Source organism: Stigmatopora nigra, chromosome 10 (genome assembly GCF_051989575.1).
Source record: "Stigmatopora nigra isolate UIUO_SnigA chromosome 10, RoL_Snig_1.1, whole genome shotgun sequence".
In the NCBI taxonomy this organism is placed as follows: Eukaryota; Metazoa; Chordata; class Actinopteri; order Syngnathiformes; family Syngnathidae; genus Stigmatopora; species Stigmatopora nigra.
In genome coordinates, this window is record NC_135517.1 from 1,496,978 (window position 1) to 1,511,231 (window position 14,254).

General features: G+C 36.9%; 4 protein-coding genes across 7 annotated transcripts in view; 2 read left to right on the forward strand and 2 right to left on the reverse strand.

Moving 5' to 3' along the window:
- eya2 (EYA transcriptional coactivator and phosphatase 2) overlaps nt 1-4,736 on the forward strand; it is a 42,168-nt gene extending 37,432 nt beyond the window's left edge. For all 4 annotated transcript variants that reach the window (XM_077727060.1, XM_077727062.1, XM_077727061.1 and 1 more), the window contains 7 exons: nt 1,347-1,436; nt 1,514-1,572; nt 1,645-1,805; nt 2,488-2,602; nt 2,801-2,922; nt 3,017-3,117; nt 4,277-4,736. In XM_077727060.1, coding sequence (XP_077583186.1) covers nt 1,347-1,436; nt 1,514-1,572; nt 1,645-1,805; nt 2,488-2,602; nt 2,801-2,922; nt 3,017-3,117; nt 4,277-4,357 — 729 coding nt within the window. In that variant the 3' untranslated portion in view covers nt 4,358-4,736. The remainder of the gene's footprint in view (nt 1-1,346; nt 1,437-1,513; nt 1,573-1,644; nt 1,806-2,487; nt 2,603-2,800; nt 2,923-3,016; nt 3,118-4,276) is intronic.
- Nucleotides 4,737-6,899: 2,163 nt separating this feature from the next.
- pxmp4 (peroxisomal membrane protein 4) lies at nt 6,900-10,137 on the reverse strand. Its single transcript, XM_077725840.1, has 4 exons — nt 8,833-10,137; nt 8,670-8,732; nt 7,994-8,192; nt 6,900-7,229 (listed from the first exon to the last, which is right to left on the reverse strand). The coding sequence occupies exons 1-4, from the start codon at nt 8,943-8,945 to the stop codon at nt 6,975-6,977; spliced, it is 630 nt and encodes a 209-aa protein (XP_077581966.1). The 5' UTR covers nt 8,946-10,137; the 3' UTR covers nt 6,900-6,974.
- Nucleotides 9,404-10,560, forward strand: tma7 (translation machinery associated 7 homolog). The gene is made up of 4 exons (XM_077725841.1): nt 9,404-9,563; nt 9,850-9,905; nt 9,971-10,058; nt 10,284-10,560. Exons 1-4 carry the CDS (start codon nt 9,548-9,550, stop codon nt 10,316-10,318), a joined length of 195 nt encoding a protein of 64 aa, XP_077581967.1. The 5' UTR covers nt 9,404-9,547; the 3' UTR covers nt 10,319-10,560.
- Nucleotides 10,561-10,567: 7 nt separating this feature from the next.
- dnase1l4.1 (deoxyribonuclease 1 like 4, tandem duplicate 1) lies at nt 10,568-14,195 on the reverse strand. Its single transcript, XM_077725842.1, has 9 exons — nt 14,110-14,195; nt 13,358-13,446; nt 13,198-13,284; nt 12,592-12,704; nt 12,414-12,526; nt 12,177-12,334; nt 12,013-12,109; nt 11,628-11,706; nt 10,568-11,282 (listed from the first exon to the last, which is right to left on the reverse strand). Exons 1-9 carry the CDS (start codon nt 14,188-14,190, stop codon nt 11,098-11,100), a joined length of 1,002 nt encoding a protein of 333 aa, XP_077581968.1. The 5' UTR covers nt 14,191-14,195; the 3' UTR covers nt 10,568-11,097.
- Between the last annotated feature and the right edge of the window lie 59 nt (nt 14,196-14,254).

The following is a 14,254-nucleotide window of genomic DNA, read 5'->3' on the forward strand; positions in this document are numbered from 1 at the left end:
GATTGTCGTGGGTGTTTGGATCATTTTTTGCTCCACTTTGAAGTTTTGTTAGATGTTATTTGCAACCATATAAAAAGGCTCGACTGCAAAATGACTTAAAGGGAGTTAGCCCACTCTTGTTCATATTTAAATGTTTATTTGGGTGTGGGAACTTGGACCAATGCATTTATAATGGCCATTATATGGAGGAATTGGTCAGATTTTCAATAGTAAACCAGTAGAAATGACATAAATGGAGTTGGCCCACTTTTGAACACAAAATATGAATAGGTTTACTTGTTGTTTGGACTTAAACCTGTATTGTACTGTAGTTTTAATGGACGTCACCCGTTAGAATTTGTACATGTTTCAACGATTCACCAGAAAAATGGAGTTGGCCCACTTTTGATTACCAAATATTCATTCACGTCTAATCTTAAACCCTTATTGTACTCTACTGATGGACACCCTAGCCAGATTTTGTCAAAATTTTCAATGGCTCACCCGCAAAATGACAAGAATGGAGTTGGCCCACTTTTGATCACAAAATATGAATAGGTTTACTTGTTGTTTGGACTAGAAACCTCTATTGTACTCTAGTTTTATTGGCCTTCTCCTGGTAGAATTTGCTCACGTTTCAATGACTCACCAGAAAAAATGGAGTTGGCCCACTCTACATCAAGAAATATGGATAGATTTCCTTGATATTTGGACTCTAAACAATATTGCACTCCAGTTCTATGGCCAGTCCCCTGCAAGGCATATATCAAAAATGAAGGGCTCACCTGCAAAATGACATAACTGTAGTTGGCCCACTGTTAATCACAAAATCTTCATCCACGTCTGATTTTAGGACCCTTACTGTAGTTGATTAACGGACACCCTAGCCAGATTTTGTCAAAATGTTCAATGGCTCACCAGCAAAATTACAAAAATGGAGTTGGCCCACTCTTAATCACAAAATATGAATTGGTTTACTTCATGTCTGGACTTAGACCTCTATTGTACTCTAGTTTTAATGGCCGTCACTTATTAGAATTTGCTCACGTTTCAATGACTCACCAGAAAAATGGAGTTGGCCCACTTTACATCAAAAAATATGAATAGATTTCATTGATATTTTGACTTTTAACACTATTGCCAGCCATCAAAAAGCATATATCAAAATTGAAGGACTCCCCTGCAAAATGACATAAATGGACTTAGCCCACTCTTGATCCTGATATATTACTCAAATTTAGCAACAAGCTATCTCTATTTTCATGTGACCGATGCAAACCACATTCTGTCAAAATGCCAATGTAACCGATTAAGCTGTTGTTATCAATCCCAGCTATTTACGGACTTGGACACTCTGTCTGTTGTAGGATTCGTCCAAGGCCGTGTCCCTCGGTTTGTGGATGGAGGAGATGATCTTCAATCTGGCCGACTCGCGGCTCTTCTTCAACGATTTGGAGGTGGACCTCAATAAAAATATAATTTACACTCGTTAAGAACGAATTTAAACCAAGAATTTTGTTTTTCCCGTCTCCAGGAATGTGACCAAGTTCACATCGACGACGTGGCGTCGGACGACAACGGTCAGGACTTGAGGTAGGAGAGACAAAATCCACCTTGGTCATCACCATTTTTTTTTTTTTATTAAAGGTGTATATCGTCCTTTAGCACGTACAATTTTGCCAGCGATGGCTTCCAGAGCCCAGCAGGGGCCGGATCCCTCTGTCTGGGCTCGGGGGTCCACGGCGGGGTGGACTGGATGAGGAAGCTAGCCTTCCGCTACCGCCGGGTCAAAGAAATTTACAACACTTACAAGAATAATGTCGGAGGTGAGCTCCAATTTAACATTTTCCCCCAAAAAACATGTCCGACATCTAACTGGAAAATTTGTAGAAATTAACTCTGGTGGGAAGGCATTTTTTTAAATGAATTTTTGTTCCAGTCTATAACAAATTTGGACTCTTGGACTTAACCCACTTTTGCACTGGAACTTTTATGTCCATAACCATATCATTTGATCATAATTCTCCTGCCAAACCAAATGTAAGACTTCTAAGTGCGCCTTATAGTGGTGAAAATACGGTAATTGCTATTGACTCCCAGGTATGAAGCACTCACTACTACTTCACAGTCACCTCTAGAGCCAGCCATTGTTGATGTTTTGGATTTTTTTGGATAAAATCTTGCAGTGGGGGAGGAGCTATATGATGGAAGATGTTGTAAACTAAGATGGCATCTGCATATTTAACAGTATTGTTTGTATTTTTTTAATATCCGACAGTGGTGGTTTTTCGTTTTGTTTTTTTTTTCATATATAAGGCGCACTGGATTATAAGGCGCACTGTCTATTTTGGAGAAAATTTAAGACTTTGAAGTGTGCCTTATAGTCGTGAAAATACGGTATTTATATGTATATATGTGTTGTTTTTAATTAGGTTTTACTGTGTAGTCTAGTTTGTGTGAATGTTGACATTGTGGTGTGCTCTCTTTGTCTCCCCCTGGCGGCGGCAGGTCTGCTGGGCAGCCCCAAGCGGGACGAGTGGCTCCAGCTGCGGCGAGAAATGGAGGTCCTCACCGATTTGTGGCTGACGCAGGCCCTCAAGGCATTAGCGCTCATTAGCACCAGGTGAGTCCATCCACATTTCCATACTTTTCTTTTTATATCTAACAACAAACTTTTTGACATTATCCCAAATAAACTAGATGAACTTTGTATTTCTCCATATCCCTGCTGACTTTATTTTATAAGATTTCAAAATGTTTTATTTTATTAGATTGGATAATAGTCTAATATTTGCTCTTTTTTTGTTTTTGTTTTTCCCAGGCCCAATTGCGTAAACGTCCTGGTGACCACCACTCAACTGGTTCCGGCGCTCTCCAAAGTGCTTTTGTACGGTTTGGGCGCCGCCTTCCCCATCGAGAACATCTACAGCGCTACTAAAATCGGTCAGTGGCGCCGGGAAAAAGTCAAAATGGAGCGAAGGGGGACTGCCATGACCAAGATGGCCGCTAACTGTGGTTTTCTGCTCTTGGTTCGCAGGCAAGGAGAGCTGCTTTGAGCGCATCTCGCAGCGATTTGGCAGAAGGGCCGTCTACGTGGTGGTCGGCGACGGCAGCGAAGAGGAAAGCGTGGCCAAAAAAGTGAAAGCCTTATTATACTATGTCGTTTTTTAAAGAAAAAAAAAGCCTTACTATACTATGTCGTTTTTGAGAAAAAAAGGCCTTACTATACTATGTCGTTTTTTAAGAAAAAAAAAACCTTACTATACTATGTCGTTTTAAAAGAAAAAAAGTCTTACTATACTATGTCGTTTTTTGAGAAAAAACCCTTACTATACTATGTCGTTTTTTTAAGAAAAAAAACCCTTACTATACTATGTCGTTTTTTAAGAAAAAAAGCCTTACTATATTATGTCGTTTTATAAGAAAAAAAAGCCTTACTATACTATGTCGTTTTTTGAGAAAAAAACCCTTACTATACTATGTCGTTTTTTAAGAAAAAAAAAGCCTTACTATACTATGTCGTTTTTTAAGAAAAAAAGGCCTTACTATACTATGTCGTTTTTTTAAGAAAAAAAAAACCTTACTATACTATGTCGTTTTAAAAGAAAAAAAGACTTACTATACTATGTCGTTTTTTCAAGAAAAAAAAAGCCTTACTATACTATGTCGTTTTTTGAGAAAAAAAAGCCTTACTTTACTATGTCGTTTTTTTTAAGAAAAAAGCCTTACTATACTATGTCGTTTTTTAAGAAAAAAAAAAAGCCTTACTATACTATGTCGTTTTTTGAGAAAAAAAGCCTTACTATACTATGTCGTTTTTTTAAGAAAAAAAAGCCCTACTATACATAAGAACAAATTCCAGATATCACAATGCAATACAGTGTTCCCTCGCTATTTCGCGCTTCAGCTATCGCGGACTCAGAGCTTCGCAGATTTTTTTCAGGAAAAAAATAAATAAAAAATTTAAAGATATTAAGTTAAAATTATAAATTACAAACATTGTCAAAAGAAAACACCAAAAAGTCAAAAAATTCCAATTGAAGGACCGTCAAAACCTCAAAATGCAAATATGAAAAATAATTAAATTAAAAAATAAAGTAGTCTTTAAAATTTGCTAAACTGTCTATTTTGGAGAAAACAAAAAGTTTAATATACATACGTATAAATTCAGCCCGGCTCATAATATAACATTACAAAAATATGACTTTATTCTTGTAGGCCTATTTTTTTTTAATGTTACATTTTAAAACAGCAAAAAAAATCTTAATTCAACTACATTTTGTGTTTTTTTTTCTAGAAGAACATGCCTTTCTGGAGGGTCTCCTGTCGAGCTGACCTGGAAGCGCTCAGCCATGCGTTGGAGCTCGACTACCTGTAGGGGGCGCCATTTGACAAACTCCATGAACTCTAGGACAGAAAAAAAAAAACACCAAAACAAGCGGCAAGAGGACCAAAACTTCGAGAAATGTTCTCTCAGTAAGAAACACCAAAAATTATCACATTTTAGTTAAAATCTAACCATTCCCAGCCCGTCGTGAGCTATTTATTGTCAGTCCTGAAATGACTTTTTAAAAGAGGAAAAAGGTTTGTACGCTTTGTGCTTTTTAACCCTATTTTTATTATTATTTTTGTGTAAATTAGTGTTTGATTTGTGGCCGCCTGTGCATGTGCCAGCTTAGCTTTGATGATTTGTATATAAGGTGCTTCATTTCTTTTCACATGAATAGACAAATAAAACATAAGTTAATTACACACACCACTTTACTTTTTTTAGTTAACTGATGCATATTCAAGTAAGAATGAAAGAAAATATTATCATCTAAAAACTCTGGTTTAACTCAACTGTGTGTAGTCATGAGATTTCAAAAACTACAAGGTAAAGTGTGACCAATTCATGGTGCAGTGGTTAACTCACTGGAATCCCGTGCGGGAGACCTGGGTTCGATTCCCGGCTGAGACACTTTTTCACTTAGTTCTTTCTGTGGACTTCTTGGAAAAATACTCAAATGATTACAGAGGAAAGTGTAGTCCCTTGGTGGCGCAGAGGTTAGATCACTGGACTACTGTCTGGGAGACCTGGGTTCGATTCCCGGTCGGGACACATTTTCACTTAGTTGTTTCTGTGTATTTCTTGGAAAGACACTCAAATGATTACTAAGGGAAGTGTAGTCACTTGGATGGCGCAGAGGTTAGTGCACTGGACTCCCGTGTGGGAGACCTGGGTTCGATTCCCGCTGTCGCCCTTTGGCTGATCACTACACCAATGTGGTCTGGAAAAGGGAACAAGAAGAAGAAAAAAGAAAAAACTTTTTAATTTATATTAAACACTTAGACATACTTTTCAACAAAAGGTTATATTCCGAACTGCCTTCGGCAGTTCGGAAGACAGTTGAAGGACCTGTCTGTGCGAAAGGCGTTCTCGGGTCGGCCTTCGGCCGACCCTCGACCGCTTGCTTGGTCAGTGAACCGCCGACACCGGGAAGCGAACTCACGTTCTCTCGGTGCAAAGGCGAGTGTGCAACCCACTACACCAACTCGTGCCCCACTTATACATAGGTGTTGAAACGTTTTATCCAAGGAAACTGGGTGAAACACTTAGTCATTTTTTTGTCAAAATGCTTCATCCACCACTGAATACTTTATTCAGTTACACACTTAGGCATTTTGACTTATTCTTTTAACTGAATAATATTGGGAAAATCTTTGCATGCACTGGGAATTGAACCCAGAACCTCAGGGTTGGCAGACTGATGACTTATCCATTGGGCCACCACCCTGTGGAAGAAAGCAGCAGTACTTATAGTTAGTACTTTTTCTTTTACCTGAATTATATTTGGAAAATGTTTGCATGCACTGGGATTTGAACCCAAGTCCACAGATGTGGGAGACTGATGACTTATCCACTAGGCCATCACACTCCAAGAGTAATTACTAGTATTTGTTCTCTCTTTTCACTCCCAGATCATACTTAGTACTTTATGGTATAATGCTTTTTTGCTTTAAAAATGACATAGTATAGTAAGGCTTTTTTTCTTAAAAGAACGACATAGTATAGTAAGGCTTTTTGCTTAAAAAACAACATAGTATATATATATATATATATATATATATATATATATATATATATATATATATATATATATATATATATATATATATATATATAGATAGATAGATAGATAGATAGATAGATAGATAGATAGATAGATAGATAGATAGATAGATAGATAGATAGATAGATAGATAGATAGATAGATAGATAGATAGATAGATAGATAGATAGATAGATAGATAGATAGATAGATAGATAGATAGATAGATAGATAGATAGATAGATAGATAGATAGATAGATAGATAGATAGATAGATAGATAGATAGATAGATAGATAGATAGATAGATAGATAGATAGATAGATAGATAGATAGATAGATAGATAGATAGATAGATAGATAGATAGATAGATAGATAGATAGATAGATAGATAGATAGATAGATAGATAGATAGATAGATAGATAGATAGATAGATAGATAGATAGATAGATAGATAGATAGATAGATAGATAGATAGATAGATAGATAGATAGATAGATAGATAGATAGATAGATAGATAGATAGATAGATAGATAGATAGATAGATAGATAGATAGATAGATAGATAGATAGATAGATAGATAGATAGATAGATAGATAGATAGATAGATAGATAGATAGATAGATAGATAGATAGATAGATAGATAGATAGATAGATAGATAGATAGATAGATAGATAGATAGATAGATAGATAGATAGATAGATAGATAGATAGATAGATAGATAGATAGATAGATAATATTCAAATAGAATGTTGTTGGATGAGTGACAGCTAAAGAGTTAAATGACATGAAAATTATGAAAAACAATGACATGTCAATAGATATTATTTACAGTCTTTTAATGTGTGGGTGAGGGGGGTCACTTTTTTGTCAAATAGAGACAAAAATCTTCATTTTTTAGGGCATTTTGTTGTAAAGCGCAAAGTCCCGGAGGTCGTGCCAAACGTCGCTGTCGTGGTAAAGGTAGCTCATGGACGAGCGCAGCGACGGCTGCAGCGTGTGCGGGTGGTACTCGAAGAGCCACAGGACCGCCCCCCACACCAGGGTGGCCAAGAGAGGGAAGGGGTCCCGCCGGGGTTGGGGGCAAAGGCCCTTTTCCACCGCCAGCCGGGAAAAGGCGAACAAGATGCGGGAAAGCAGGTACATGTTGATCTGGAACCACCAAATCCACAACATTTGGCATTAGGGATGCCGCAATGCATGATGGGGGGGGGGGGGGGGGGGGTGGGGGTTGGATTTAAGTGGTTCGGGAAAATGAAGGGAGGAATGGGGCGATTTATAGTCCGGAGAATACGGTCGGTAATTAGTTTGTGGGTTTGTCTTGGGGATTATTTGGGAATGTTAAAAAAATTGAAGGATGGGTTTGAAAAATAAAATGGAGGAGGCTATTTTGGGGTCATTGGGTTAAAGGTCAAAGGTCAGAGAAGTTTTTTTGGTAGGTATATGTTGTTGATTACTCAAGAATGAATAAAGGGATGATCATCAAACTTTTAGGAGATGTTTTGATTAAGAAGGAGAAGAGGTCAGATGAGGTCAGAGGTCAAAGGTCACCAAGGTTTGAGTTGCAAATAGCCCAAGGAAGAATAAAGGAATTGCAATTAAACATGCAATATGTTTTTAATATGATATGAAAAATATGATTTAATCTGAGGGTTAGAAATTGATTATTTTACTTTTGTAAATAAAAAAATAAATAAAATAGCAAATGGGACCATTGACTTATTAGTTATTAAATCAATTTTAAAAGAAAAAGACTACTTTTATTGTTTTTTTCCTTAAAAAATGCCAAAAAAATTCATTTAATAAAAGTGGAATGGAAAAATAAATAAAACAATAACATTACCATGAGATTAAAAATGATTCAGAGCATTTTCAGGATAGAATAAATGGATTTTTTAAAAAGGGGGGCGTCCTACCTGACTGTTGATATTGTTGTTGTCACCAAACACCAAGCAGCCTCCAACACAGGCGGCCAGGAAGGAATGGGACTGCAAACGGCGCCCCTGGAGTTTCGCCAGTAGGGCTTGCAGTCCCTTGTACGTCAAGACGAAACACGCCAGGTTGCGAGAGTGAGTGTAGGTGGCCTTCAAAATGGCTCGGAGTTTCTCCGCCACGCTTAAAACGGAGAGAAAACATCTGATTTAATCACATGAGATAAATTGCCATTAATAGTATGAGATGAATTGCTAATAGTAGTCAGAATACCCAGATTTTCCAGGTCAAATGAACTAAATGTCTATAGCCATCAATCAATTAAAAGAACTAACTATGATATTAATTGAAAGTAATCGCATACTGCCAAATAATAAATAATATAGCACGTTTTTATGATCGGAAATCAGGTCAAATTGCATAATTACTATCAAGGTTTTAAGATATACTTATTGACTTTTCATAACGCTTATCCGCATAAGAACTGCGGGGGTGTAAGATCCAATCACAGGAATTTATGGGCATATTGTTAATAACACGTCATCAAAAATCGACAATCTACGTCTATTGTCGTCAATGACACGGAAACATGCTGATTTAACCCATTTAAAATTCTATCTATATCAATGTCAATGAAGGAGTTAAATTTTAAAAACTTACCTTCCACTCCGGAAAAGAAATGTCATGACAAATGCATGCGGTGCTCTGATTTTAGCTCCATATCTGAGACACACAAAATGGAGATTAAAGATACGTGTTCATGATATGAAGCAGGGACATTACTTGATCAAACTTTTTCAGGAAGGACTTTGAAATCACTTACACAACGCCATTTCGGAAGCCTTTAAGGACTGCAAGAGCTGCTTTGTATTTTTCTTGTTGTAAAAGGTGATTGATGGTATAAAGTAAGGTTTTTAAAAGTTCTGGTAGCGCCATGATTTACTATATTGACATTTCAAAACTCTAAAACATTCTTCTAGCACACCTGGGTGGAATCTAATCGTGTGTCACTCTAAAATATTACCGTTGAGGTACACATGGAAGCATATCAGTTCTGTCATTAAACGTAGATTTTTACTATAACTTTATGCGATTTTTTAAAAATATAACCGGGTTTTTAAAAACTATAAGGAATTTTTGCTGGTGAAATCTATTTTAAAATTCAACTTTTAAATGGTAAAAAGGGGACAGTTGCCATGAGACGTCACAGCCGCTCATGAACGCATTGCATTTTTGTAAATATTTTATAATACACTTTGCAGTAAATTATCTACATCACTAAATTCAATAACAAAATCATACTCTTCAAAACTTAGAATGCATAATTATTGAAAAAGTCATTAAGGTGTTACTACAAATACGCGACTGCATAAAAAAATAAAAAGATCAGGCAAATAAGAATGCTTCTATTTCCGGGTTGAATGTTCCTTTTGAGGGGTCCTCACGGCGCGGCTTCTTTACTGTCAATTGAGGCGTTGCAACATTACCATCAAAACACAGACTTTTCCACAGCGCTTTGCTTATCTTAACGCGAAAAGATGTCTGGCAGAGAAGGTGAGATTACATTTCACAGATCACTTATAACACCTGCTATCATATATTTGTGTAATTATTATATTTAAATCATTGTGGCTAGGCTGTATGTATGGTTAAACTAGCTTCAGCCGTTACTATAGAGAGCAACGCTTATTGGCATAGTCATTAAAAGAAGTAAACTTAAAGGAAACAGTTCATTTCTAGGCTTTTTTAAATAATAAATAACAGTTTTATGAACTTATAATCATCCCTGTTAGTCAGATGTGTCGTCTATTAATAATAACAACATCCATGTCATCATCAGGAGGCAAAAAGAAACCGTTGAAGGCTCCCAAAAAACAGGCCAAAGACGCGGATGAGGTAAAATATTGCATTGTTTTGCATTTCAAAGGAATTATCATCTTAACAATATGAAATGTGTGCAGGACGATGTGGCCTTTAAGCAAAAGCAAAAGGAAGAACAGAAGGCTTTGGAGGCTTTGAAGGCCAAAGCTTCAGGAAAAGGACCTTTAGGTAAACAAAGTTATTAATAACATGTTATTTACTGTCATATTATTTTTATTTGCATGCTAAATTATGATATCAATGGATTATTGCAATGTAATAATGATTTATAATCGTTTTTGCAATGTAATATTTAGAGAAAAATGAATATAAATATACAAATATGTAAAATTCTTACTTGTATTTGGGATGAAATTAATTTTCTAATGGTGTCATGCCTTGTGCTTCCACCAGGTGGCAGTGGCATCAAGAAGTCAGGGAAGAAGTAAGGCCTGACAATTTTCTTTACGTCGATTTAAGTGTCGTTTTTTGGCGATGGATCCCAAACAATATCAACCAACTGGAGGACTTCAGTGTACTGTTTTCATATTGTGATATTTTCTTGTCGTAAACACTGGCCAGCCAATCAAGGTTGGTCACTGTTGGAATTGAAAAATCACTAACATGTTTGGGTTTTTATGACATTTTGTTGTAAATGTGGGAGAGACTAATAAAATGTTTTAAAATCAAACCAACTATGGTGTTTATCTTTTTAATATACATTTTCCACTGTAGTTTTGCATTGCTACAGATATAAAAATAACGTTATCGATATATAGTCTAACTAGATAATAATGTGCCCTGTTTGTGAATGAATTCAACTGTGATTGCCCCACCCAAGATGGCCGACAAGTGCGGTAGTTGAGAATGTTGCCCCCACCAACATGGCTGCCTTTAGGGCATTTTTGTCATTAATTAGTGTTTGCAATCAAGTAAATATGCAGTCATTAAATATAAAAATGAACATTTTAAAAACGAATCTACAATATTGAGATCAGCTAATAGCTCACAGGGGTGCCGTATCAGGGCTAAAACAAATGCTATCGTGCAATAATATTTCTTAGTACTTTATAAAGTCACTATACGCGGGGTATTGTTTGCATTTGCATTTTTTGACAGTAAAAAAATGGAGAAAAATACGTTTCTGAATGTGGCCTTCATGGGTCCCTGGGAATTTGGACCTTTGACTTCTTGAATAGTCTTTGTTAGGGTTATTTCGTACCTCATTTTACAGCATTTTGCAGGGAGAGCTGCGCGATGACCGAGACTGAAAAGGGTGTCGTCGTCCTCCAACTTTGGGCTCCATTTTGGACAGTTTCATCTGCAGGAGTTGAATCTCCAGCTGGAGTTTCTCTCGCTCCAGCAAAAGGTTTCCTCGCTTCAATTCTAGCAATTCTCTGTCCAAAAATGGATCTGCCAGCGGACAAAAAAATATATTTTTTTATTCTTTGGAGTGTACTTAGCCTTTTTTTTCCAGTTTTTAGAGTTTTTTGTCTTTGTTTAACCTCCTAAAGCCAGACATTATCTTTTTAAATGAGGTCATTTGTAAGAAAATGGCCCTTGTAGTCCAAAATGTAACATTGTAGTCTTGTGACAACCAAAAATGTGATGTCCACACATAATAATGGAGGATTTTCCAGTTTTGAAATGGTTTTGGAGTTCCCCAAGGGTCTATACTCATCCCATTATAGTTCCAATACGTCTATACCAATATAATATATCACATTAGAGACTGTATATAAGTTCAAAAGTCCTCACCTTGATTTTCTTGCGGTGGTGGTTTGTCGAGGGACCTCAACTCAACCTCTACTGGGTAATGATCGCTCACCTTTAGTGTCTGCAAAAGCAATAAACCCCAAATGCTTTACATTTAACCCTTTAGTACACAAATTATATATTTTTTATGAAATTCCTATTGAAGACATTCTCAAATAAGCCATTAAGTTATTTTTTTAGTTACAAATACGGCTTATATGCGAGAAAATACGATAAATAAAAAAATACATTAAAAAATATTCATACTAAAAAATGAACTTGAAATATATTATCATTACTTTAAACAAAGAAAATAATAACGACGTAAATTCCAACAACTTTGGTGGTGTGTTTGTGGAACCTTGGAATTTTCAGTTCTTTTTTTCACCTGCTCGATGCTAAGCCCGAACGCTTCCTGAAAGTTGAAAGGTCGCGCCGAGTTGGCCACGACGGCGGCCAGCATGTCGTCTCCGTACACCACGATCCTAAAAACGCCATGTCATAACTTTGAAGCTAGCTAGCTATCAGCGCTACGGTTTATTCCAGTCTTACCTGTCGTAGGTGTGGGCGTTCCCCGCACTGGCTGTGGTGTCCACCTCATCCCCAATCAACCAATGAAAGTTCTTGTCAGCTCTGATGCGTATACTCTGCATTTCCCGCTGGGAAACGTAGGCGCCATCTGCATTGAAGTCGCCCAGAATCATCACGTTCTGTCAGGAGGGGAAAATGGCGGCCATTCAAGCACACAGAAAAATGCCAAGATGAATTATAAGCTATAAATGTCCTTACATCCGTCTTCCACTTCTTCTTAACATGCTGAAAGACGTCAAAGAGTTCATCCAGCTCGGTTTCCGAGTCCTCCGGTTTGGTGTGGACGGGAATCAGAACCAGATCTTTCAGGACTGATGACAAGGGAAATAAGCAAAAAGAGGGTAAAGGCAGACAGGGCACAGGTGATTGGTCGCACCCGTGCGGTGACATCGGAATCTCAGGATGTAAGGGTCTCTGGCGAAGACGTCACCGCCGTCAATCAGCTGGTCGTCAAATTGATACGAGCCCACCAAGTCCACTAAGTCGTCCCTGTCATTTTTTTTTAATGCAAACCAGATTTAGTCCAAACCAGATGAAGAATTCTGAAAAAAAACATCTTAAAAGATGTATAGCACAATTAATATTTTTTAAAAGATGTCAAAATGCTAAAATAAACGTATTTATGTTCAAACTTGCAACAATACAGGGGTAAAACACTTGTTTTAGTTTGAAAATGCCGATAAATGTAGGTAGGAACGTTTAATATGGGGTTTTTAGATGGGAAACAGCACCTACATACGTCCAACTACGGTTACTACATGTCAGTGCGGTTTGTACAATTATTGGGGGAGATTTCAAGGCAAGGCGGCTGCCAACTAGCGGACTGGGGTGGAAGTGCAGCCACCTGTTGTTTATTTTCAGCATAAACAAGGGTAAAAATCGTTTTGGACGGTTTGGAATCGATTAGTATGAGAATTTTGCGGCGTAATATCGCAATAAATTGTAAAATCCATATTTTAAATTATTATTTTTCTATTCTTACCTGTATAAGAACATGAACTGCTCCTTGTAGCGAGATCGTCCCAGACGAGTGCTGATCTTCAGAGTGTAGTGATGAGCCGCGTCAGACCTTCAATAAACATATTTTTTGTATTTTTATGGTTGTTATTATTAATAATTTAGCATATTTGACGGAAACATACGCGTTGAGAGCAGCCAGGAGGGTTTGGACGGCCGTGCCACTGACGTCCACCACCTCGAGGATCACGATGATGTCATAGCGGCGGATAATCTGCAGGGGAAAATCATATTAAAGGCTTATTTTTGTTCTTCTTGTGAACAGTAACTTTCAAGTCAAAGTTGACTGGCGTTCAGAGACCGATCTTTTTGGAAATTGGTAGCTAGGTTGTATGGGTCACTATTTTTTCATTCTTGGGGCCCAAATGTTTATTTTATTTTCTGTTTTTTTGTGGGGGGGGGGGGGGGGTTGTAAGACAGTTAGTGAGTATTGATAAGTTTGAATGTGAACATGTTTTAACATGAATTCTTAATTTTGTGTTTTGTTTCAAAGGTTTTCATATTTTAAAAAAAAGTATGAATTGGAAAAAAAATGAATTAGAAAAATTGGGTTTGGTTCAAGCACCCCCGCGAACATAAGTGGTTCAGAAAATGAAAGAAAAGTCTAGATTTTTTATCTTTAAGCAAAATCTTCATTTAATTTAATGTTAATTGATGTTTTAATCATTATTGTTACTCTTATTTAACAATAATTTGCTGCCAGGTTTCCTAGTTCAAATAAATTGGACACCTAATGCAAACTCATTCCAAATAGCCACAAAATGAATAAAAAATTGAATTATTTTCAAATAGTCAATCGAGCCTTTCATTTTGCTCATTTGAGAACATTAAAAACATTAAAAACATACATACATTTCTTTTAAAATACACTTAGTACCTCTACCAGGATCCGAACGACATCGGGATCGGACACTTTACTCCGTCCAAACTTCTGAATGTTGAACGCTGCTATTTTCATGGCACTTGCTGAAAAAGGATAGAAAGATAGAAATACCTGTTGAGACACGCGGCTAAAGGCACGT